The sequence below is a fragment of the Eurosta solidaginis genome, chromosome 2 (genome assembly GCF_040869045.1).
Source record: "Eurosta solidaginis isolate ZX-2024a chromosome 2, ASM4086904v1, whole genome shotgun sequence".
NCBI lineage: Eukaryota > Metazoa > Arthropoda > Insecta > Diptera > Tephritidae > Eurosta > Eurosta solidaginis.
Window position 1 is genome coordinate 288,823,284 of NC_090320.1, and position 23,982 is coordinate 288,847,265.

General features: G+C 39.9%; 2 protein-coding genes across 10 annotated transcripts in view; both read right to left on the minus strand.

Moving 5' to 3' along the window:
• Positions 1-5,631: 5,631 nt before the first annotated feature.
• The window catches only part of LOC137241140 (tropomyosin-1-like), an 857,608-nt gene continuing 839,257 nt past the window's right edge, over positions 5,632-23,982 (minus strand). For 7 of the 8 annotated variants that reach the window (XM_067768425.1, XM_067768430.1, XM_067768423.1 and 4 more), the window contains 8 exons: positions 10,953-11,213; positions 10,671-10,893; positions 9,576-9,695; positions 9,425-9,520; positions 9,261-9,359; positions 6,559-6,696; positions 6,084-6,137; positions 5,632-5,841 (listed from right to left, as the gene is read on the minus strand). In XM_067768425.1, the coding sequence (XP_067624526.1) occupies positions 5,782-5,841; positions 6,084-6,137; positions 6,559-6,696; positions 9,261-9,359; positions 9,425-9,520; positions 9,576-9,695; positions 10,671-10,893; positions 10,953-11,213 (1,051 nt within the window). In that variant the 3' untranslated portion in view covers positions 5,632-5,781. The remainder of the gene's footprint in view (positions 5,842-6,083; positions 6,138-6,558; positions 6,697-9,260; positions 9,360-9,424; positions 9,521-9,575; positions 9,696-10,670; positions 10,894-10,952; positions 11,214-23,982) is intronic. The other variant, XM_067768429.1, reaches the window with a different exon arrangement.
• LanB1 (laminin subunit beta-1) overlaps positions 17,264-23,982 on the minus strand; it is a 45,864-nt gene continuing 39,145 nt past the window's right edge. For both annotated transcript variants that reach the window (XM_067768422.1, XM_067768421.1), the window contains exon 3: positions 17,264-23,929. In XM_067768422.1, the coding sequence (XP_067624523.1) occupies positions 17,992-23,427 (5,436 nt within the window). In that variant the 5' untranslated portion in view covers positions 23,428-23,929 and the 3' untranslated portion in view covers positions 17,264-17,991. The remainder of the gene's footprint in view (positions 23,930-23,982) is intronic.

Below are 23,982 nucleotides of genomic sequence, written 5' to 3' on the forward strand. Positions count from 1 at the left end.
GCAGCTTACTATTGATAGGTGTTAGTTAGTAGATGTTATTTCGGTGAGCTCCCTCGCTTTTTGCGATGGAGAGAAGTGGCCCCTACATAATTTACGTAGCCTCCGTCATTCTGCAGAAGATTTTGGGGAATGTTATCGATAATGGTCCTTTGTCGGAGCCCATTAAAGTATCAAACTGACCATCTTGGGAACGATTAATATGACCACATTAAACCCTCTAGGCCATTCCGATCCCAACTCCTGATTCCACGAGAAACCTGGGGTCGCCAGGGCCTCGCCTGCTAAATATGTGACTTATACTTAGCTGATGAAGAAGTGAAATTCAGAAACATGTCCTAGTAACCATCGCCGTTTGTAAACTTTTCAATTTTTCTCTAATATCAATAACAAAAATAACTGTATAAAGCAATATGAGCATGCCTCGCTGCCCCCAGCGGGTGAGGGGGTTAGAATATACCCGCGGTAGGTATGCCTGTCGCAAGGGGCGACTAAAATACCAAATAAATTCAGGTTGTGTAGCGCAACCCCTTCAGGTTGCCAGCGCAATATAAAGCTTCTCCAAACCCAATTGTCAACCTCACCTATCCGTGGCGAATCCTTTTTCATTAACAGCCGAGGATCTGGCTACCCCAAACTCCTCATGGATCTAGGGGGTGGGGGCGGGATGGCCTAGGAGGTCAAATGTGGTTGTTGTTGTTGTTGTAGCAATGCTCGCCCCACCTAATAGCCGCGACCGATCACAAATTGTCATCAATATCCTCTAACGGGAGTCCAAGAAACTTGCCGTTTCAACAGGGGTGGACCATAAGGAAAGGGGTGTTAGAGGCGTTGGTTCCACTTTACAATTAAAGAGATGGTTGGTGTCATGTGGGGACACATTGCAAGCGGGGCATACATTTTGTATGTCGGGGTTGATTCTGGATAGGTAAGAGTTTAACCTGTTACAGTATCCAGAACGAAGTTGAGCAAGATTGACACGCGTTTCCCTGGGGAGTATGCGTTCCTCTTCCGCGAGTTCTGGATATTTTTCTTCAAGTACTGGATTCACCGGGCAATTCCCGACATAAAGGTCCGACGCCTGTCTATGGAGTTCACCAAGGACCTGCTTGTGTTTTTTCGCTTCATACGGCTGGGTTCTCAGGTGCCGTATTTCCTCAAAATGCTTACGGAGATGACTCCTTAGGCCCCTAGGCGGAGCTGGTTCGTCAATCAGATGTCTGTTGGGATGCCCAGGTTTCTGGGTATTCAACAGAAACTGTTTGGTCAGCATCTCATTTCTCTCCCTGATGGGGAGTATTCTCGCCTCATTATGCAGATGGTGTTCTGGGGACATAAGAAGACAGCCCGTGGCGATTCTGAGAGCAGTATTTTGGCAGGCCTGTAGTTTCTTCCAGTGGGTAGTTTTTAGGCTTGGCGACCATATGGGTGACGCGTAGCACGTAATCGGCTGGCTAATTGCTTTGTATGTGGTCATGAGAGTTTCTTTATCTTTTCCCCAGGTACTGCCAGCAAGGGATTTGAGGATTTTAGTACGGCTCTGAATTCTCGGAACAATTGCGGTTGCGTGCGCACCAAAATGTAGATCCTGATCAAACGTCACACCCAAGATCTTGGGGTGTAGGACAGTCGGTAGCGTAGTGCCATCGACGTGGATGTTCAATATGGTCGACATTTGGGGCGTCCATGTTGCAAATAAGGTCGCGGAAGATTTAGCCGGTGACAATGCCAGGTTTCGCGAGGCGAAAAAACTGGAGAGATCAGGGAGATAGCCGTTTATTTTATTGCATAGCTCATCGATCTCTGGGCCTGTGGCCATTATTGTGCAGTCATCGGCGTAGGAAACGATTGTGACTCCTTCCGGTGGTGAAGGTAGCTTAGATATGCAGAAATTAAACAAAAGTGGGGATAGGACACCACCCTGTGGCACCCCTTGTTTAATTCTCCTTGGTTTTGATGTTTCGTTTCTGAATTGCACCGATGCCTGCCGACCACCCAGATAATTTGCGGTCCACCTTTTAAGACATGGGGGAAGGGTAGACCCTTCCAGGTCTTGCAGTAATGAGCCATGGTTGACCGTATCAAAGGCTTTCGATAGGTCTAGCGCTACGAGTACTGTTCTATGGTGGGGGTATTGATTCAAACCGCAATTTATCTGGGTGCTAATGACATTTAGCGCGGAGGTAGTGCTATAAAGTTTTCTGAAGCCATGCTGATGAGGGGCTAGCTGCAAATGTGCTTGGGAATAAGGGAGCAAAATGGCTTCAACCGTCTTTGCCACTGGTGATAGGAGAGATATCGGACGATATGACTCACCTACGTTAGCTGGTTTCCCAGGCTTTAGTAGCGGGACCACCTTGGCCATTTTCCATTTCTCGGGTATGGCAAAGGTGGAGAGAGACAGGTTGAAGACATGCTCTAAATATTTGAAACCCTCTTTCCCTATGTTTTTAAGCATCGGCATGGTTATGCCGTCTGGGCCCACTGCTTTGGATGGTTTAGCGCGACCAATGGCGTCCTCAACCTCTCTAGCGGCGATGGTGATTGGTGACGCGCTGAATTTGTGTTTATGTGCGTGTCTATTGGCTCTCCGTCTATCTTTGTCGACCGTAGGATGCATTATATACTGTCGGCAGAAAGCGCTCGCGCATTTTTCCGCATCCGACAGCACCTTGTCGCCAAAGGCGATGGAAACTTTGTCTTTGTGCTTAGTCGGATTCGATAGGGACTTTACGGTGGACCAAAGTTTACCTACACCGGTAGAGAGGTTACAACCTCTTAGGTGCTCTTCCCATTTCGCCCGCTTGTGTTCGTCCACAAGCAATCTGATGCGTTGGTTTATATCCCTTATTTGGGGGTCGCCTGGATCAAGCTGTCTTATAAGGTCGCGTTCCCTCGCTAAGCTCGCGGCCTCCGCCGGGAAGTGGGGCCGTATTTCGGGAATTCTCCCGGCGGGAATGAAATGTGCCGAGGCGGATTCAATGACCTTACGGAAGGCACGCTCCCCTTGGCGGGCATCAGTCGGGATAGGGAGGGCAGCAAAGCTGCTGTCTGTTGCAGATTTATATTCTTCCCACTTTCCTTTTTTGAAGTTTATGAAAGTGCGTTTTTCGGTGACGATGAAGTCGGCGGTACGCTCGAACGAAATAAGTATGGGCAGGTGGTCGGATGCCAATGTTACCATCGGCTGCCAGTTGACGCAGTTTACGAGTTCTGCACTCACGATTGAGATATCTGGCGAGCTATGACAGCTTCCTACCATACGTGTGCGGGCGTCTCCGTTTATTGTGCAGAACGTCGTTTCTTCTATTTGATCCGCCAACATCTCACCCCTACTGTCCGCCCGCAAGTTTGAATGCCATAGGTCGTAATGGGCATTGAAATCGCCTAAGATAATGCGATTGTTGCCAGTGAGTAAGGCCTCGATTTTAGGGGGTATCCACTGGGGCAACAGGTGACAGGAGGGATGTAGATGTTGATGATTTCTAGATTTGCATCGCCTGACCGGACAGATAGGCCTTGACGTTCTAAGACATTGTCCCTGCGGTCGATGCCAGGATCAAATATATGATATTGCACAGAGTGGTGTATAATAAACGCGAGGCCGCCTCCATTTCCGCTCTCGCGGTCCTTCCTGTGGACATTATACCCAGAACAGGTCTGCAATGCAGATCTTGCTGTGAGTTTAGTCTCTTGAATCGCAGCAATGCGGATGTTGTGCCGCTTCATGAAATCGACTATCTCCGTAATCTTCCCAGTTAGTCCATTACAGTTTAACTGCAGAATTGTGAAGTGCATGAGGGGTGACTCTAGGGGTAAGTGACGGGTGACTACGCCTAGGTTGTGGAAGGCCAGGACGCAATTGCTGTTGTGGCCTTGGGACTGGGCGCCCTTGGGCAAGCATTGGGGTACCCGGATGATTTGGGTTTGCGACCTGGCAACATGGCGCGATAAAACCCGTCGAGGGGTTGCCGTCGCGGAGACTAGAACATCTAGGAAAGTGGCACCACCCAAGGCAGGAGCTGCATTGAGCGGATGTCGCAAACCTATATATTCTGTGCTGGCAGACGGTGCAAACGGAGGGAGGGACTAAGAGTCTGTTTCCCTGACCTGCAAGATTGCTGCCAGAAAAGAGGGGGGGAGAAGACGGGGGCAGGGGCTGATGCTCAGCATTGCTACCAGCTCTACTACGAAGGTAGTAGTTATGAGTGGTATCAGCTGTTTGAGTTGTTGGCGCCGTGGGACGCGAGCAGCAGCGTTGTTTAATTTGTCAAATGTGGTCATAACAAATCGTTCCCGAGATGGTCGAGCTTGGTACCGGAACATACCGGATCTGCATCCGGAAAAGGACCATCAACATCGATAAAACTGCCCAAGGCCTGCGGGGGGTGTCCTTATCGCTAAAACGACAACAACAGCATTTCTCGCTAATTAAATTCAGATAATGATTATTTTTATACTCAGTGCTTTGCACACAGATTATATTAACTTTGATTGGGTAACGGTTGGTTGTACATGTATAAAGGAATCGAGATAGATATAGACTTCCATATATCAAAATCATCAGTATCGAAAAAAATTTGATTGAGCCATGTCCGTCCGTCCGTTAACACGATAACTTCAGTAAATATTGAGATTTCTTCACTAAATTTGGTACACGACCTTATCTGGACCCAGAATAGATTGGTATTGAAAATCGGATGATAACCACACCCACTTTTTATATATATAACATTTTGTAAAACACAAAAAACCTGATTATTTAGTAGATAATACACCTAGAATGTTGAAATTTGACGTGTGGGCTGATATTGAGACTCTTGATAAAAATAAAAAATTTTTTTTTTAAATGGGCGTGGTAGCGCCCACTTGTGATAAAATCAATTTTTCAAATATTATTAATCATAAATCAAAAATCGTTAAACCTGTCGTAACAAGATTCCGCAGAGGGGTTGCCTTTACTGTAAGGAATGCTTTGAAGAAAAATTAACGAAATCGGTTTAGGACCACGCCCACTTTTATATAAAAGATTTTTAAAAGGGTCGTGGACAAATAAAATAAGCTATATCTTTGCAACAAAGAGCTTTATATCAATGGTATTTCATTTCCCAAGTGTATTTATAACAGTAAATAGGAAAAACTTCGAATTTAGAAAAATGGGCGTGGCACCACCCCTTTTATGACTAAACAATTTCCTATGTTTCGGGAGCCATAACTCGAAGAAAAAGTAACGGATCGTAATGAAATTGTGTACACATATTTTTCTTATAGCAGAAAATATTTCTAGTAAAAATGGACGGGATCGTTTAAAGACCACGGCAACTTAAATATAAAACAAGTTTAAAAGGGTCGTAGACTAGAATAATAAGCTATAACTTAGCAAAAAAATATTTTTGAATCAATGATATTTCACTTATAAAGTTTTATTGTAAGAGGAAATGGGGAGACATTTTTTTTTACGGGCGGTGCCACGTGTTATGTAGAAAAGTAATTTCTCTGAAATGAAATGTACAATTGAAGCTCACGCTGAGTATATAATGTTCGGTTACACCCGAACTTAGACACCTTTACTTGTTTTAGTTCAAATTTTAATGATATTTAGTAAAAATGTTTAATGGGATATTTTTACAAAAATGTGTACATGATACTTAAAACTTCAAATTCAACGTACAAGGATTGATAATCAACTTAAAAAATGTTAAAAATATACTTCATGTATGAAAATGAAAAATTAAAACGTAGCGGTGAACTTTTAGAAAACTTATTTTCTATTTGAGCGTTGATTCAATGGCGAAATCGCTTTCTCCTGGGTGGTTGACTGCTTTCTGGTGTAGCTGGTATGTCCTAAAAAGGGATTTGAATATATTAGTATGTAACACTGAGTTTGAAATGAAAATACTAATGGCATGTTTAGTTTTACTGGTCGGTAAGTAATAAATTATTAAATTAAATTGTTGTCTTCAAGACCGATTATGTAAAATATACATTTACATAATATAATAAAATTCTAATAATAACTAAAAGATAAACGTAATTCGATTCTAATATTTGAAATTAAAAAAAACGTAAGAAAGAATTAAACTTACTGTAGATCGTCCTTCGAATCCAACTGGATAGTCAATGCTAGCTCTCAATTGATCCTGTGGTATTGAGAAATTTATAATAAACATTAAATTAATTATCAGTGACTGGGTGAGAGAACGCGAACGCCCACATTGGAATATATAGCAGAAATCATCTAAGCAAAACTTGACTTAACAAGTACTTACTTGAAAATTTGATTCAAAGGCGCCTTGAGATAAGGCAAACATTTATAGAATTAATAACGAGATATAGAGTTTTTGAAGCAAATTGTGAAATAAGGCATAATTTCAGAGAATTCTGAGATAAAGCTTTTGAAGAATAATCTGCAATCTGATGTTCTTAAACACGTTTGCTAAGCTGTGATAGCACGTTCTTTCACTCAGCCTGGTAACTTTTAATCAGATAATTTTATTATTTGAAAAGCAGTACAAGAGTTTTTAGATTTTGAATTAGAAAACAAAAAAAAAAAATACTTACAAAAATTCTAGCTTGTGCCATTCTTTCTCGTACTAATAATTCATTATCAGACTCAGAATCTGACGATGATGTAGAAGAGCTGCGTTTTAATGTAGCTCTGTTTTGACGGCTCGGCTGTACAATAGCGCTGGTGGGTAGCTAATTAATAAGTATGGAAAGTATTATTTAGAAGTTAACATTTGGGAATAACAGTACTTATCTAACACACGTAATCTGAATATATATATTTTTTTGAAGTTATATTAGTAATCAAAGCTTAACATCGAGACGTAAAAAACAGACTGAAAACCTCTACAATGTGAAGTACAAAGTTAGCTCTTTGGTAGCAGTTCTAGCTATCACCAGTCATCTGCTATTCGGACTTGCAAAATTGTCCGATGTCATATCTGCGTAGGGCTCTTACAGCCTATCATACGCCTCCCTCGATAAATGTCAGTGATATCACGGACAGGATCATAAATCCTAGAAGGTTTAATGCGCTCATATTAATCGTCCCCAGATGGTTGGGCTAGTTGGTACCTTAACGGCGCTTTTAACCGGAACGTACTATATCCAGCAAAGGACCATCAACACAAACACGCTCCCCAAAACCCTCGGGGAGTGTCTTTATCGTTAATACAAGAACAACAACCGTTTTTAAATGATTGGACCCTAGAGCTCTAGTATAAGATGCAGGACATTTCTTACGAACTTCGGGGCTCATTCCGTATAAGTAGGAGTTTAACCAATTCCAATATCCGAATCGAAGCCCAGGCTGACGCGCGACTCCCATTGAAGTCTGCTTTTCACTTCTACAAACATTTGTTATTGAACTCTGAATGGCAGGGGCTGAAACTGTTATTCCTTTTATAATATAAGTCCTTGCAAAACTATTAATTTTGGACTTTAAATATATTTGGATGAAGATAAAAATTATTTTCGGATTTTTATAAATAAAATTAATTTCTGTTAAATACTCAGAAAACTGGGGACATTTCCGTAAGCACTATGAAGACGTTCTGCATTCAAGAACTCAGTCGTGCAATGCTTAGCCTGATTAGCGAACAGTCGGTGAATTCTTATGTGAAGTTATGCCACGAAAAGTCCATTCAGCAGGGACGGAAAATAAATATTATTTTTTTTCGGAGTCGAAAAAGTCGTGGTCAAAAAATTGTCCTAGGTGAAAATGTTTGAGTTCCCAGGTATCCCTATAGCAATATCATGTCGAATCATGCATCCTTTTTATTTTTCGAACTTTTTCCATAAAAGTCCACATATAAAAGTAAAATATGTATTTTTATTTTTTGAGTCCGATAAAACTAGTTAAACTCGGACTTTTAAAAGTAAAAGTCCCGAATTAAAAGTTAAATCAAGACTTTTATTTTTTAAGGCCGAAATAAAAGTCCCGCTTGATAACAAAAAAACGGCTTATCCGAAATAAATTTTTTTAAAATTCAGATAAGCCGTTTCTTTATTATCAAGCGGGACTTTTATTTCGGCCTTAAAAAATAAAATCTTGATTTAACATTTATTTCGGGACTTTTGTTTTTAAAAGTCCGAGTTTAACTTGTTCTATCGGACTCAAAAAATAAAAATACATATTTTACTTTTATATGTGGACTTTTATGGAAAAAGTTCGAAAAATAAAAAGGATGCATGATTCGACATGATATTGCTATAGGGATACCTGGGAACTCAAACATTTTCACCTAGGACAATTTTTTGACCACGACTTTTTCGACTCCGAAAAAAAAATAATATTTATTTTCCGTCCCTGCTGAATGGACTTTTCGTGGCATAACTTCACATAAGAATTCACCGACTGTTCGCTAATCAGGCTAAGCATTGCACGACTGAGTTCTTGAATTCAGAACGTCTTCATAGTGCTTACGGAAATGTCCCCAGTTTTCTGAGTATTTAACAGAAATTGTTACTTCAGCATTTTGTTTAGCTCCTTTATGGGGAGTTGTTTCACGCCATTATGTAAATGATGTTGAGACGTCAAAAAAGACCGTTTTGAGCGCTATGTTTTGACCGAAGTGAAGCTTCCTTCTGTTGTGTCCTTAAAGACAGACGAACATACTGGAGATGGTCGTTATTGAAGGTCTTTGATAATAAAAAAAGGCGAGGCAAAAAAACTCAGAAGATAACAGTTTTTGAAGTATATCTCATCTATGATTTGGCCCAGACCCATTGCCGTTATTGTGCAGTCATTTGGAGTGGGGAAGGGAGCTTCGATATGTAAAAGCTAAATAGAAGAAGCTTAGGTATTCCATTCCTGAACCGTACTGTACCAACCACAGAGGTCCACATTTTAAGAGATGGTCTCCCTATGTCCTTCGGTAACTTTCATTAGTTGACTCAAAAGCGTTTGACAAGTCTAGCAAAATAAGTGCAGGGTGCTGAAAGGATAGGGAAATGCAACGAAGTCCGATCAAGGAATACGGCGCCTTTTAGTTCTCACTGTCAGTCTCTTGCTTTTCGGTTATAATTAGTTGGCACTATTAGGCTAAAACCATCTACATGTATGGAGATTTGAAAGTTTGACGTCAAAACAAATCTAGTCGCCAAACACGAAAACTTTTTGTCTTAGTTTTTAGGACAAAGGTCTTTTGTGTTTTGAAGCAGATAGATTGGCTTAATTTTTTTGCTCTTTGTATCGACTCTTTTTTGCCTACACACACTAATATATACTTATGTACATATTTGAATTTGGATTTTACCGTAGAGCGAATTTCAGCACTTTCATGTGCCCTCGGCAAAGGATTGGCAGCGTTTGGATAAAAAATTTGCTGAACCTCTTTCATTTTGCTAATCGTTTTCTAGAAATAAAAACACCAAAAATATAAAGCAACTAATCGAATTTAAAATCATATGCGATCCTTACTTCAGTCTCAGCTTTATAATCGGCATATTCCGTGCGTACTTTGTCAATGGTCTCATCTTTCTCTTTCAATTCATCTCTAAGATTTGTAAGAGATTTCTGTAAGGTAAAATAGTAAATTTTAATTCAAATATAGAGCTACTTAAAATCATACCTGAAGTTCCAGAATTTGCTGGTTGCTGGCGTTAATTTCAGTTTCCATGGTAGAGATCATTTCATTGTTTCTAGCACATTCATCATTCTTGGTTTGCAATTCAATACGAATTGCATCAAGCTATAAAAAAATAATCGATGTTTTCAAAATAATTTTTCTCTCTAATGTTTAACGCTAAATCGCGGTATCCAGATCACAAAAAAATGCTCACGAAATTTTTTAATTTTCCTCTTCTAAGCTAAACTAAATTTTCTTAAATTGAAAATACTGTAACGAATTTAGGGAAAATCCGCTTATTTGAAACCTTCTGCAAACGTTCGAATCGCTAAATTGTCGAATAAGTAACTCCAAAATTCAGTAATGCTAATTGGTCTTTATTAGACTACTTTGAGAGTACTTCACAATAACACTTATACTTCACAACTAATTGCGTGTTTAAATCAAACTGATTAGTCATGCCTCAGCTTGCGCGGCTTTTATACTCTCTGTTGCCTCGTCTGCATGTTTCTACTAAGGTCTAGACGTTTCGCTATCTAGAATAGTTGTATCTTCTACTTGGTAATTTCTATATACATGTATATTTGTAGTTTATGTTTATCTTATAGCCATATGCGGGTGTATGCGTGAGTACTACTTCGGCTGATGATTACATGTGTTTGTGAGTATCTCTCCGTTGCCTTGTATTTATGTGTGTAAATGATGATTGATTTGTTTACGTGCGCAAGAGTGGCAGCTTGCCTTTATTTACTAATAGCTTGTGATGCTAAAACTCGCCACAATAAGTATTTTCCTATTTTATTATTCATTTTCTTTATAACGTTGCTTCCGAGATGAGTGCTGCAACCATACGACTGGAAGCATATCTTGGACCCTTGCAGATATATCCAAGAAATCCTTGTATGTTTCAATTGATGTATGCAGACCGCATATTGAACACATTTTTTTTTGAAAGAATGTGAATATTGATAAGGATATTTTCAAATAAAACAACTTCAAACTTTGGCTTACATGGGGAAAAAAAATTCTTGAACGTTTTTTTACGATATGGAAACCGCGCTTAAAGACAGTCAATATTTCATTCCGACTTTCGAATACCTTGCCCTCTAGTTCGACCTCTTTAATATCGCGCTCCTTTAATTCATTTTCGTATTTATCAACTTTTTTCTGTAGTTCCTGCAACTCTTTCTCGCAATGTATCATTAATTCACCAGAACGTTTTTTGTATTCCATCAATTCAGAGCGCAACAACATTTTATTTTCCGTGAGACGTGCTTGCTCTTCTTTAAACTTGGCAATTTCTTTAGCACCAGCAGCAATTCTAAAAAAAAAATTTAAAAAAATAATATTTAAAATTATTACAAAAAAGAAATTACTCACTTTTCATTCAACGCCATTATAGTACCTTCTTGATTATTCAATTGTACATTTAACATTGAATTGTTTTGTGATAACTTATGATTTTGATCTAAAAGTTTTTGCAAAGAGCTACGATGCCGATTTATGAACGATTGCAATGCAATTTGTATATTATCTGAATTAACAAAAACTGTATCTGGCATATTTCTGTCATTGGCCATTGTAAAGTTCTCATCGAAATGATGTGATGATTTTGATGCAGATTTGTTGCGTGATGCTCTACTGTAAAGAAAATAAATTACTTTTGTACAAATGATGCATACTTTCAGGCTCAATTAAAATATCATACATGAGGAACTGAAATGTAATATTGTGAAGAATATTACCATCACTAAGCGATACTAGCATCACTAAGCAGATACTAAGCAGCCACTCGTATGTACGTTAACAAATGAATCATCAATTATACACACACATACAAGGCAGCGGAGAGATACTCACAAACGCATGTGATCATCAGCCGAAATAGTACTCACATACACACATGCATATGGCTACAAACTACAAATATATATATGACTGGTAACCAAGCACGAAGTTCACGAAATTACTAGACCTTAGGAGAAATGGGTGAACGAGGAAACCGAGAGCATAGAAGCAGCGCAAGCTGAGGCATGACTAATCAGTTTTGATTTAAGCACGCTATTTGTTGTGAAGTATAAGTGTTATTGTACTTTCAAAGTAGTCTAATAAAGACCATTCTACATTATTGAATATTGGAGTTATTTATTCAATAGTTTAGCGATTCGAACGTTAGCAGAAGGTTTGGAATAAGCGAAATTTCCTTTAATTCGTTAAAATATTATGTAGATGTTTTTGCATAGTAGGGTAATGCCAAATGCTGGCCATATCTGCCCAAACCGTCAGACGTGACAAACCTTTTCAAAAGCACGAAATCGAGAGATATGCTATCTGCCCTAGAGCAATGATTTCAAAGCCCATGCTGCCTAGAGTATGCAACCTGAGAGATCGCCGACGCAAATACCCAACTTCACAGAGCCCACAGACCATAAAACGGGTCAGAACGAGGTTCGATTCTCAGTCCTAACTCATGGTTCGTCCGCTGCGCTGACAGGAAGGTCTCCTAATTGATAATACCCACAAAGGAGTAGTTTTTGTCGCGCAGACTTCAGATAATAAAGTTGATACTCCTAAATAAGAAGCTAGAAGTTGGTTTCGAAACCTTCTGCGAAATTTCATCAATCCTCAAGAAGTTAATTAACTATTCATGCACAAGATTAGACTGCCGACTAAGATAATGTACACAATCCAGCAAGAAAATTATCAAGTGGTGGAATGAGTTCTCATGGTTGGCGGCTTGGCCTCTATTCAAAACATAAAGCACGTGTACTACCATTGCGGGAAGCACTTGCGTTTGCCGATGCGTCGTTAAATTTTTCAACCTCCGCCGCCATGAAGTACTGTCGCACAGCAATTTGTGAATAAATAAAAACTTCGTCCCTCAAAGGTTTTAGGAGTTTTCCGAAAAACACAGACCGAACATTGTGGTGAGTCCCTTTGATGACTTCGAAACTCGAGACCTATATTTACTAGCCAATATTGTATCTTAACAGTAGTCTCATATCGCAAACACTGGCCATCTTTATAACAGACTTTCTTTAGATTGTCACTGAAGGCGCGCACTTAGGCATAACACCAGCTATGGTTCTTAGTTATTTGGCCATCGTAGCTCTTTTAAGGCTGTAGATGGTTATTACACTTAACTGTTACAGGGAAGCATCGGGCTATGGGATTTCTAACTTTGAATACTCAAACATTTTTAGACATTTCAACTTTATCGCAGGATTTCTATAGTAACTAAAACTGTCCCCTATGCAAGCCTCACTTTAGTTATTGCCCTGAGAAAGGACTGGCACTCATCTGGTGTAGTAAACTAGCTCATTGGTTCAGGCATGTGTCGAAGTTGGTAGTGAATATTGGTGTTCGGGTTTTCGGTAAGGAGCTCGATGAAACTGCAAGTTCAAGCTGCCCTATGCAGTGGATGGCATGCTATTCAGTGAATTCAGGAATTTACAATCGCCTCGGATAGCTAAGGGACAACGCAAACACTGAGTTCAACTGTGATACTATCGAGGATAGTCTGAGAGTGCCTGAACTTGCTTGCGTTTGCGTGAAATTATTTTGAGACAAAATTCATTTGGTACACCGTAATACTTAGAACCATGACGAGAGGGGGGGGATGGGGGATTCCCCCCGGGCCCAGGGTTTCTCAGGGGGCCCGCGATTTAGAGGTACTAAGACATTTTTTTTAATTCAGGAGAGTCTTTAGTGGTTCCATGTGCAAATTTTAAGCCGAATTTCAAAAGCAACGAATATTGATAATGAGTTTTTGCCTGGACCTGAGGAGACAATAAAAACATCAAGCAAAAATGTGTTTCTCAGGCGGCCCGCTATTTAGAGATCCTAAAAAATTTTTTTTTATTCAGGAAAGTCTTTAGTTGTTCCATGTGCAAATTTTAAGCCGAATTTCAAAAGCAACGAATATTGATAATGACTTTTTGCCTGGGCCTGAGGAGACAATAAAAACATCAAACAAAATTGTATGTTTACATGAATTCGAAATCGTAAAGTTTTCGTGGTGACACTGATGAAGGTACATCTTCAAAATGTCTTCCAAAAATACCACGAACTTTGTATCAAAGTCCAGATTATTTAAACGACTTCGATATCGGGACCGTGAATAATGAGTTTTTGCGATCTGAAGAAGTCAACGAAATAATTCGTCGAGGTCATCAAAAATTCCCTGTTATTTTTCCACGTGATTATCATGACGAGGCATTTCCTACCTCGTTGTTAAACAGAATCTTGCCAAACGGAGAGAAAGTGGAGCATGACTGGTTAGTGTGGAGTGCCAGTAGCAATGATTTTTATTGCCTACCATGTCGTCTGTTAAGCACCAATACTTTAAATCGACCTAAAATTTGTTGTCCTGTCGGATATATAATCACTGAAACTCAAAAGTGGAAAGAAATTTTATATAGAATTTTGGACACTATTTTATTTTTGGGTGAAAGAGGTCTAGCTTTCAAGGCGAAGGTATATATCTTGGTGAACGAAACGATGGACATTTTTTGGGCATCTCAGGTCTCATAAGCCATTATGATCCGATACTTAGAGATCATTTGGAGAAAGTTAGGATTTCACAACAGCAGCACAAACGTTTACAAGTTCACTATCTTTCCCCAGACATTCAGAACGAGTTTATAGAAATTTGTGCACATCACGTGAGGGAAACTATATTAGATCAAGGCACGAAAGCCAAGTATTTTGCTATTATCGTTGATGTTATGCCTGATGCTAGTGAGGTTGACTACGTTCATTTTGCGCTAACTCCATTTCAATTCGAAAGCAACAAATATTACAATTCAAGAACAGTTTTTGGCTTTCGTGAATTGTAACCAATAAACTGGTCAGAAAATCGCTGATCTAATTTGCCATACTCTAGGTAAACATGAAATCCAACTAAAAGATTTTCGTGCACAAGGGTAAAAGTAGCTTACAACGGAGCACTACGGCACATTTTCGGCAAAAAGTCGAAAGCTGATTACTCGCCTTGTGCAACCCACAGTCTCAATTTATGTGGTGTTGATGCTGCAGAATGTTGTACGGCTGCAATTACTTTCTTCGGAGTTGTACAAAAATGTTTTACTATTTTCAGCAGCACTCCACAACGATGGGACATCATCAAAAAAAATGTACCGAGCTCTCTTCATAGTCTTTAATCCAAAAGCCAAATTTGACTGCGCAAGCATACGGCGATGTTACCGGCATTCTCAAGTACATCAACAAGTATGTATCTTGCTGTCCTTAATTTGGTTCAAAATACTGACTACCATTAATGAAAGAAACCTGGTCCTCCAAGCTAGAGACCCCACCATAGATGTTGGGGTCAGACATCTAGATGCCTTATTATCTGATATGAAGTTGATCAGGAACCAATGGGAAACAATTTTAAACGAACGCAAAACAGTTGCCATTCAATTGAATATATCGCCATAGTTTCCGGACATCCGAAAGAGAAAACCCAAAAAACGTTCTGAAGATAATTTAAATAAGATGATTACGGATGATTGAGAGTCTGATTTTAAAAACAATACATTCCTGGTGATCGTTGATTCGGTAATCACTGGCATTACTGAACGATTTGCAGCTATGAGAAATTTGAGCGAGACGTTTTCCTTTTTGTGGCAATTTGAAGACATGGATTAAATTACGGTTCGGGCGAGCGTAGCAAAATTTGTCGAAAAATACAAGTCGGAAATTACTCAAAGCTTAGAATGCGAAATAATTCACTTGAAACACATTTACGAAGCAAATTTTGATAAATGTCTCTCACCATTGGAATTGCTAAATGCCATCTACATATGTTTAAAATCTGTATACGATTTTCCCCAACATTTGTGTTGCTTTACGTATCTTTTGCACTATACCTGTCGCTGTAGCTAGTGCAGAACGTTCCTTCAGCGTCCTTTCAAGAATCAAAAACTTTCATAGATCGTGTTCATCCCAAGAGCGAGTTTAAGAACTTGCCACGATTTGTGTTGAATCCGTTTTGGCAAGACAGTTAAATTTTGATATTATTATAAACATTTTGCAGCGAAAAAAGCAAGTAAAGCCACTCTTTGATATCCGAACTTTCTATATTGAATAATTAAAACTTATAATCATAAAATTTATCAGAAGTGTATTAAAATGTAAACGGCGGCCACCGTGGTGTGATGGTAGCGTGCTCCGCCTACCAAACCGAATGCCCTGGGTCCACACCCCGGGCAAAGCGACATCAAAATTTTAGAAATAAGGTTTTTTAATTAGTTTGGCAAGCACTCCGAGTGTATTTCTGCCATGAAAAGCTTTCAGTGAAAATTCTTCTGCCTCGCAGATGCCGTTCGGAGTCGGCATAAAACAAGTAGGTCCCGTCCCGCCAATTTGTAGGAAAAATTAAAAAGGTGCACGACGCAAATTGGAAGAGAAGCTCGGCTAAAAATCTCTTCGGAGGTTATCGCGCCTTACATTTATTTTTTTTTTGTATTAAAATGTTACCAAATAACTAGAACAGATTATTTGAAACAATATATGGATGTTAAAAGAGAATTTTATTTCTACGTTACAGTAAAATAGTATAAATAGTAAATATTCTGTGTTAATTTTATTGTCAGCTCTTAGTCCAAAAATTATTTAGTTGATGTGGCAAAATTTTTTTTTGATGTAATCCATCAATAATGATTCATGACGTCATTAATTCAAGTTAATCAAATGTATTAGTGGATTTTTTATAGGGGGCCCGTAAATTGTTTAGTCCCAGGCCCGGATTTTCTCTCTACGGCCCTGCTTAGACCAACTGAACTGGACGTCGAGTGCTGGCCGCCTCTAGTTTGCTCCTGTACTCCGCTGGGCGAAACTACCTCTTATAGGAGGGCGATCCATTCTGGTCAGAACTGGATGGCAGGCAGACTGCTGCAATTATTGGCCTCACCAAGGCTCATCTACCACTTGTGCTTAAGGTTATGATGGATCACAGTCCAAAGGGAGTCCTTGTGGTATGTCTTAATAATCAGAAAAACTCTTTCTGCACAGATAATGATATACTCGAATTGAGGATTGATTGATGCTGCACTGTCCAATTTAGGCCAGATGGATAAATTTATTTCGATCTCCGCCCACTTTGATCATTTCGGGACTATTGTAGATAATTTTGAATACCATTTGAGTCTATTTGGATATTTTAACGGAACTCCTCTCAGATCACTTCGTGGCTATTTTGGTATTGTTATCGGTCTGATTTCGGGACTATTTAGGAACCATTTTAGAGCAATGTATTTTACATTTCGGGATTTTGCTAGAATCATTCAGGAACTATTTCTGGATCATTTCGGTATTGCTTTCTGAATTATTTCAAGGCTCCAATTCGATACCATTTCAGGAATATTTGAAGATCATTTCGGCATGATTTCGAGATAATTTAGGATGAAAAGGAGACATTTTGGGATCATTCCGAATTTTTTTTGCAACTAGTTGGGTCGAAGTTGAAGTTTAAAGATAATAAAAAATTTTTATCGGGATCGTATTTTATCGTCTTTGTGTGAACGAAGCCGCCGGTATATGTTAATGACAATGTCGTCAAATAACCTCGGCTTGTGTTTCAAGAACCGGTCTCTAATGCTTCTTAAAACAAATACTTTTGCACACAATTTCAATCTGTTTAAGGTCAAAAGGTTACCAGAAGCCTCGAAATAAATATAAATAACGCACAATTGAGTTTTAAACTATTTTTTTATTGGCTCAATACATTAATACAAAAAAAGTTACACTTAGTTATTACAACAAAAAATATTATAGTAGTGAATTAAAACTCACAGTAAGAAAAAATCGTAGCATAAAGTCATTAAGGCATATAATTTATTAATATTTTCGAGACACAATCGGTTTCTTATCGGTTTTGTATGTAGGTATTCGTATATACTTGAAGTTTCTCAAATGCTAATGCTTATGATTATGTATTTAGGTATTGCTTTTTGTATGCTATTTCTTAGAAATGTGTTTTTTCTTTCTTAAATGAACTAACATATAGTAAAATATACATACACATACAAACAGCTAGTATATTTCATATAAAACATAACATTTTCTTACAACATTTATATTGTTATTTTTTAATTAAAATTAATAATATTTATTTTGTTCTTTAATATGGCTTGAAAAGGCAACTGCAGATTACATACATATATATAGCAGTGAAATAAAATTTGAAAAGTTACAACATACGTTAATTTACTGAGCATTTAAAACACTGGCGTTAGAGTGATCGAATTTCTACTTAAATTTTTATGGCGCAAAAAAAGGAAATTATTCATGCAGTTATCAAAGACTAATATTTGTTTTTTTAGGTATAAATGCTAAGAACGCCACAACAATGTTGCAGTTGCACAAACGATACACTAAATAAATGCTAAATTCTAATTATGCCACCCGTACCGCATTTTTAGCCCGTACACAATCTATAGCGGTCGGCATGTTCTTGTATTTTCTGCAGCGATAGAGTTAGCTCATCATTCAATGGCTTCAATTCATCTTGTAATTTCTGTAAGGTGTTATTCTTTTCCAAATATATATCTTGCATCAATTGCAATTGACTCAACTTATCATTCGTGTCAACAGTTAGCTTGGAAGCGCGTTGCAACAATTGTTTGGCGCGTTCACGTGCGCTTTCTGAATCGCGTGCGCGCTCACTTAGCGTTTGATTAACCGATTTAGTAGCCGAATGCAATTGATTTGAAATTTCGCGAGCTTTCATAGCGGCATCCTTCACCGCATTAGCTTCCTTCTTTATCTCTTTAGCATCTAACTCATTCTTCAGTATATTCTTTTGTATGCGACTAACTTGTTTGGCCAAATCTTCCACTTGTGCTGCTGTCGCATTCGCGGGCGCTTCAGCATCGCTAGTTTCCAAATCGATTTGATCTAAATCACGTGCTGCCAACTCAATATTAACATTTGCTTGTGATATGGCATCTTTAGCTTTCAATTGTGACGCATCAGCATCATCGAGATTTTTCACTACAGCATTAGCAGTATCCAAGATTTCATTAGCAGTTTCTTTGGTAGCGTTCGCTTTAGCTTGTAAATCATTAACGCGCGCTAAATCTCCACGCGTATTATAAATAATCGATTCAACATTTTTCAGCGAACTAACAGCATCATTAATTTTACCACCCAACACTTGTATCTCTTGGGGATCTAGCTTGAGATCGAGCTTCAACGTTTGCTGTGCTATATCACGACTTTCGCTTGGCAGCGCCGTGTTGTTGTTGAGAAAGCTAGTTAATTGCTCAATTATTGCCTCACCTTTCTTGATGTTGTCATTGGTTCGATTCAAATAGCGCTCCGCATCTTCATATGCGCTCTTTGCCTTCTGATAACCCTCTGAAGCATTTACCTTAGCTTGGAAGAGCGAACGTATAGTTTGATCTGACGCATCTTTTTTATCTTTAATTATTTGTTCGGTATCTTTTGCAACCTTAAGTGCTTTTTCAGTGCGCGTTAATGCACCATGTTCGCATGATAAACCGCCGCATGAGCCACAACCAGCGCCACCGCATAGCGAATCACAAGGATCGCCACTTTTATCGCACACCTCATTATTTAAGCCGGGTATGAGCGCTGTAAGCGTGCCGAGCTCGGCACGATATTCGCTAATGATGCCATCATTCGCTGTAATTGTATCGTGTTCGTCTTTCATTTTATTTGCTAGCGTTTCGACGCGCTTACAATTACGATCTGTATTTGAAGCATAATCTTCAGCTTCATTTTTTACCGCAGACAGATCTAGCACACGCTCGAAAGCATTGCGCGTTAAATTCAGCGCGCCCTCTATATTGGACTCTTGTAGTTGTATGCCATTTTCTTTCAACTCTTTGGATAATTTCTTAACCAATTCGCTCTGATTACGCAATGCATCCAATTCAACAGTGGACAAACTCAAGGAGGAGTAAATGTTCTCCAAATTTTCTTCAGTATCCACTAGCTTGCTGTGTGAGGCCTGCAGTTTTTGTTTAAGCTCAGCGCCCTTTTTATCCAGCGCATCAATATCTTGCAAGCTTACAGTTGTATTTTGTAGCAAGTCGCGTATATTTTGCAATTTCTTATCCAATGTGCTAAACTCTGCCGTATAAGCACCGGTAGCGCCTATCAATTTGATCTCTTTAGCACGTTGTATAGCCTCTGCCGTAGCATCTTCCAAGCCATGCAAAATCAAATCCCAATTATTGAAACATTCACCACATGGTGCACAATGTGGGAAGCGGCCTTGATAGCCACGCGCGCATTCATTACACTTATAACCGCCCATACCTTCATGACACACACATTGTCCAGTCTCACGATCACATTGGAAGTCTGCCGATCCATAGGGATCGCATTCACATGGCTGACATTTCTCATTCGGATTACCCCAGTAGTTAGACTGACATTGATTACAAGCGCGTCCACCAAAACCATCACGGCATTCACACTGGCCTGTGTAACGATTGCACTGCTCGGATAAAGCGCCAATTGGATCACACTCGCATGCCTCACAACCTTCACCGGAAGCAATCTTCCAATGATTCACTGCGCACTCATCACAACGTAGCCCATGCACGTTGGGCAAGCACGGGCACTGACCAGTAAAACGATCACAATGCAGTATCGTTTTATTTGTGCCCAAAAAGTCACAATCGCACGGAACACAATTTTGTTGTAATGCATCACCGAAATAACCATCGCGACAGAGTTCACAGTGCTGACCTGTGGTATCGTAGAGGCACTTCTTGCACTCTCCAGTGTGTCGATCGCAATTGCCTGTATCATACAAATCGATATTATTGCTACAATCGCATTTCTCGCACGCACCACCAGGTGTCTCAGCATCACCAAAATAATTATCAGCACACAGCTCACAGCGCGTACCATCGTAACCCTCCTTACAGTGACAAATCATATTATTATTGCGCGTATCTAGCGAACAGCCATCAGCATGAGTATTACCGCTGGCAACAGTGTCGGGACAACGACAAGCGCGACAGCCTATTTCACTACCTAAGAAGGGATTGCCATAGTAGCCTTCCAAGCAGGCGTCGCAAGCATAACCGCTGGTGAAATCCAAACAATTGATACATTGTCCAGTGCGCGCATCACATTGCTGTGCATGTCCATTACATTCGCACACTTGACAATTAGGGAAATTCCAATAGCCTGGCTGACACTGATCGCATTCACGTCCATATGTGTTCGGATGACAAGCGCATTGCCCCGTTATGAGATCACAGTTGTTGTCCTTCGAGCCAATGCTATTACAATCGCATGCCTTGCAACCCTCCGGACCAAAGCCATAAGTGCCTGGCGCACATTGATCACACTGCCTGCCCACAATATTCGCTTTACATTGACAAAAACCACCATGCGGATCACATTCTTTACTAAGCGCGCCTGTGGGATTACAATTACACATGCTAGCGCCATCATGTATTTCTGTGCTTGCAAAATCTTGCAACAACTTACAACGTTCATCAACAATCGTATTATAGCGTATGTCATACAATGATTGATTGCAACCCATTTGTATATATTCGCGTCGACGCATATCGGCGACAGGAGAACCCGAAAAAACAGATGTCACTTCAATGCGCGGTATGAGCGTGAGTGAATCGATCATAATCGTTGCTGTAGGGTTGTCTTCATTGTGCCGACGACGCTCGAAGTGTATCTTGAATTTATATACCTTATTCGCCTCCAAACATACATTGCGTAACGCAACCACTTGACGATCACGCTCGGGCAAACTGAATGGTACACGTGTTTCATAGACGCTCGAACCGGGTTGCACAAATTGCGCGCAAATGCCATTGGGATCTACTTCATCCAAACGCACCAAGGTTATATAAGCATCTTCCCAATCATCGCGTGATGTAGTCTGATAACGTATCACCACATCATAGGGCATCGAATTTGGTATATCATCTACAGTTATAATAAATTCAGAATTTTCAGGCGCGCGCGTAAAACCAATGCCTGTCCAATCAGGCATTCGATCAGGCAATGGTTGATAGGGTACAATCGAACAATTACCATTCGTACCACGTGATATGCACACATCCGCAGACTCAACATCATGTACCACTTGCAATGTTGGTATGTAATAATTTTGTTTTGGTTGCGAGCAATTGCGCCCCATCATGTGTGGACGACAACGACATTGTCCTGTTATAACATCACAGAAATTATCATACGAACCGCCTACATCACAAGCGCATAACGTACAACCATCCTCTGACTCGGAGAGCCCATATGTTTGGGGTGCACATTGATTGCAATCTTTGCCGACGACCAAACGCTTGCAAGTACATTCGCCGGTATACATATTACAGCCGGAGTTATCAACAGTGCCAAGCGTATTGCAGGTGCACGATTCACAACCTTCAGGATTTTCAGGTAACAAACGCCAATAGCCATCTTTACACATATCACATTGTCGTCCTTTTACATTTGCCTTGCAATGGCAAGCGCCCGCTTCTATGCCATTCTCAGGATCACTCACCGAATCGCAAATGCCCTCATCTAAAGCGCCATGCAAATGGCAATTGCAGGGTCTGCACACTTCCGGGCTGCGTATATCTTGTGTGGGATCACGATAAAAGAAGGGCATACACTCCTCACAATGTTGTCCTTCCGTATTATGCATGCAATTATCGCATACACCACCCGATATGCGTCCAGATTGTTCGAATACATTCTCATCAAAGTGACAGCTCACCGCATGATCGTTACACTCACATTTTTTGCAGGCATTCGTTTGCTTGCCAAACGCGGGTTTCCAGGGTAAATCGTTGAAGAAGTCTTCGCAAGTTTCGCAATTTAAACCTTTGGTGTTGTGTGTGCACTGACAGCGTCCATGCACCATATCATATTCAGACGACTCAGAGCCATCCAACGGTAAGCACTGTGAGGCATGACCATAACAAGAGCACGAGCCGCGCACCACCATATTACTTATCCCATAATAGTATTTCTCTTCCATCTCCAAGCGATTATCCAGCAGATTATCACCCAGCTTATGCAGTTTAGTGAAATTTATGCGCAAATTTGTCATCTTCAACATATTTTGTACATGCGTAGCGTATGGATCGGTTACATTGATATTAGGCGGCAACACACGAAAGATCACCTCGCCATTGCGCGATGGTTCAACATTGGAATAGCGTGATGTGCACATCACATCGGTAATATTACGCAGCACAGTGGGTATACCGGGAAAGGATTCGGCGCAATCGTAAGCAAAGTAACGATAAACATGCCAAGTTTGTCCAAAATCAAACGAACGTTCAATCAACATGGCTGCCGGCCGAAAAGTAGTAAATTGTATAATCAAATGTGTAAAATGAAATTCTGCTTCCAAATCCAATTGTATCGTGACATTCTCTTTACCATTCTCCGATTGCCACCAAGTTGGTATATTTGTACCTGGTTTTGTTTTATAAATAATTTGACCTACACGATGATTTTTATAAGGATCATTGCGTGTCTCTTCACGTGTATCGCACAAGAAACATTTTTTATCTTGTAAATGCGAGAGAATACAAAAGCGTTCGGGTACATGTAGGCCACAGGTGGAAGAGGCGCTCAGACGATCCTCACGTCCTATCAATAAATTACCCGTTGCTGGGTAGCATGAGGAACGTTCACATGGATGTGTTTTCTTATATTCTCTAGGCGTATTTAGAGGGCGATCACGTCGTCCAGTCAAACGTTGTGCTTGTGTGTGTAAAGCACAGCTGCTGAGTAGCGCCCAGAGGCAAAAAGTAATAAGCGTGCTAGCTTTTACATTGTCGAAGTTAAGACGGCGGCAGCAGCCATCGACGCTACCCCAATGTGACTTCAACATTATTGGAGCGTAATTCTGGCGATGTTTTTGATTTTATTTGCACTTGTAGTTGTAATTAATTATTGAAAGCGTGCAGGAGTAGCGATCGACAAAAACAATTATTTCTCTTTGTATAGCTTGCTCCCTTTATTTTGCGTATGTGTGGGCGCGTGCTCTAAATGTGTGTGAGTATGAGTCTGCGATTTCCGGTTGTAATCAGGCGCTTTAATAAAATCAGAACACAAGCGCTAGTTTTATTTGCTTTTGCTTTTTCTTCGTCTTCTTCTTCGTTTTAGTTTGTTGATTTGTTTTTTATTATGCTTATGCCTTAAGATTACTAGGCTATTGTAATCTCAGTAAAGCCCTAAATATATTCGTTGGGGAGTGTGTGAGTGCGCATGTGCATGTGTATTAACTTCCTCCCTCTTGTGTATAAAATATCGCGTTGACCTCTTCTTCGTTGTTGATTATGAAATAGTTCTTCCTGCATTGCGTATGGACAAATGCATTGTTTAAAGTTCACCTGCGTATAAAAAAACGAAGCAAATTAATAACAGAAAATTTTATAAAAATTAA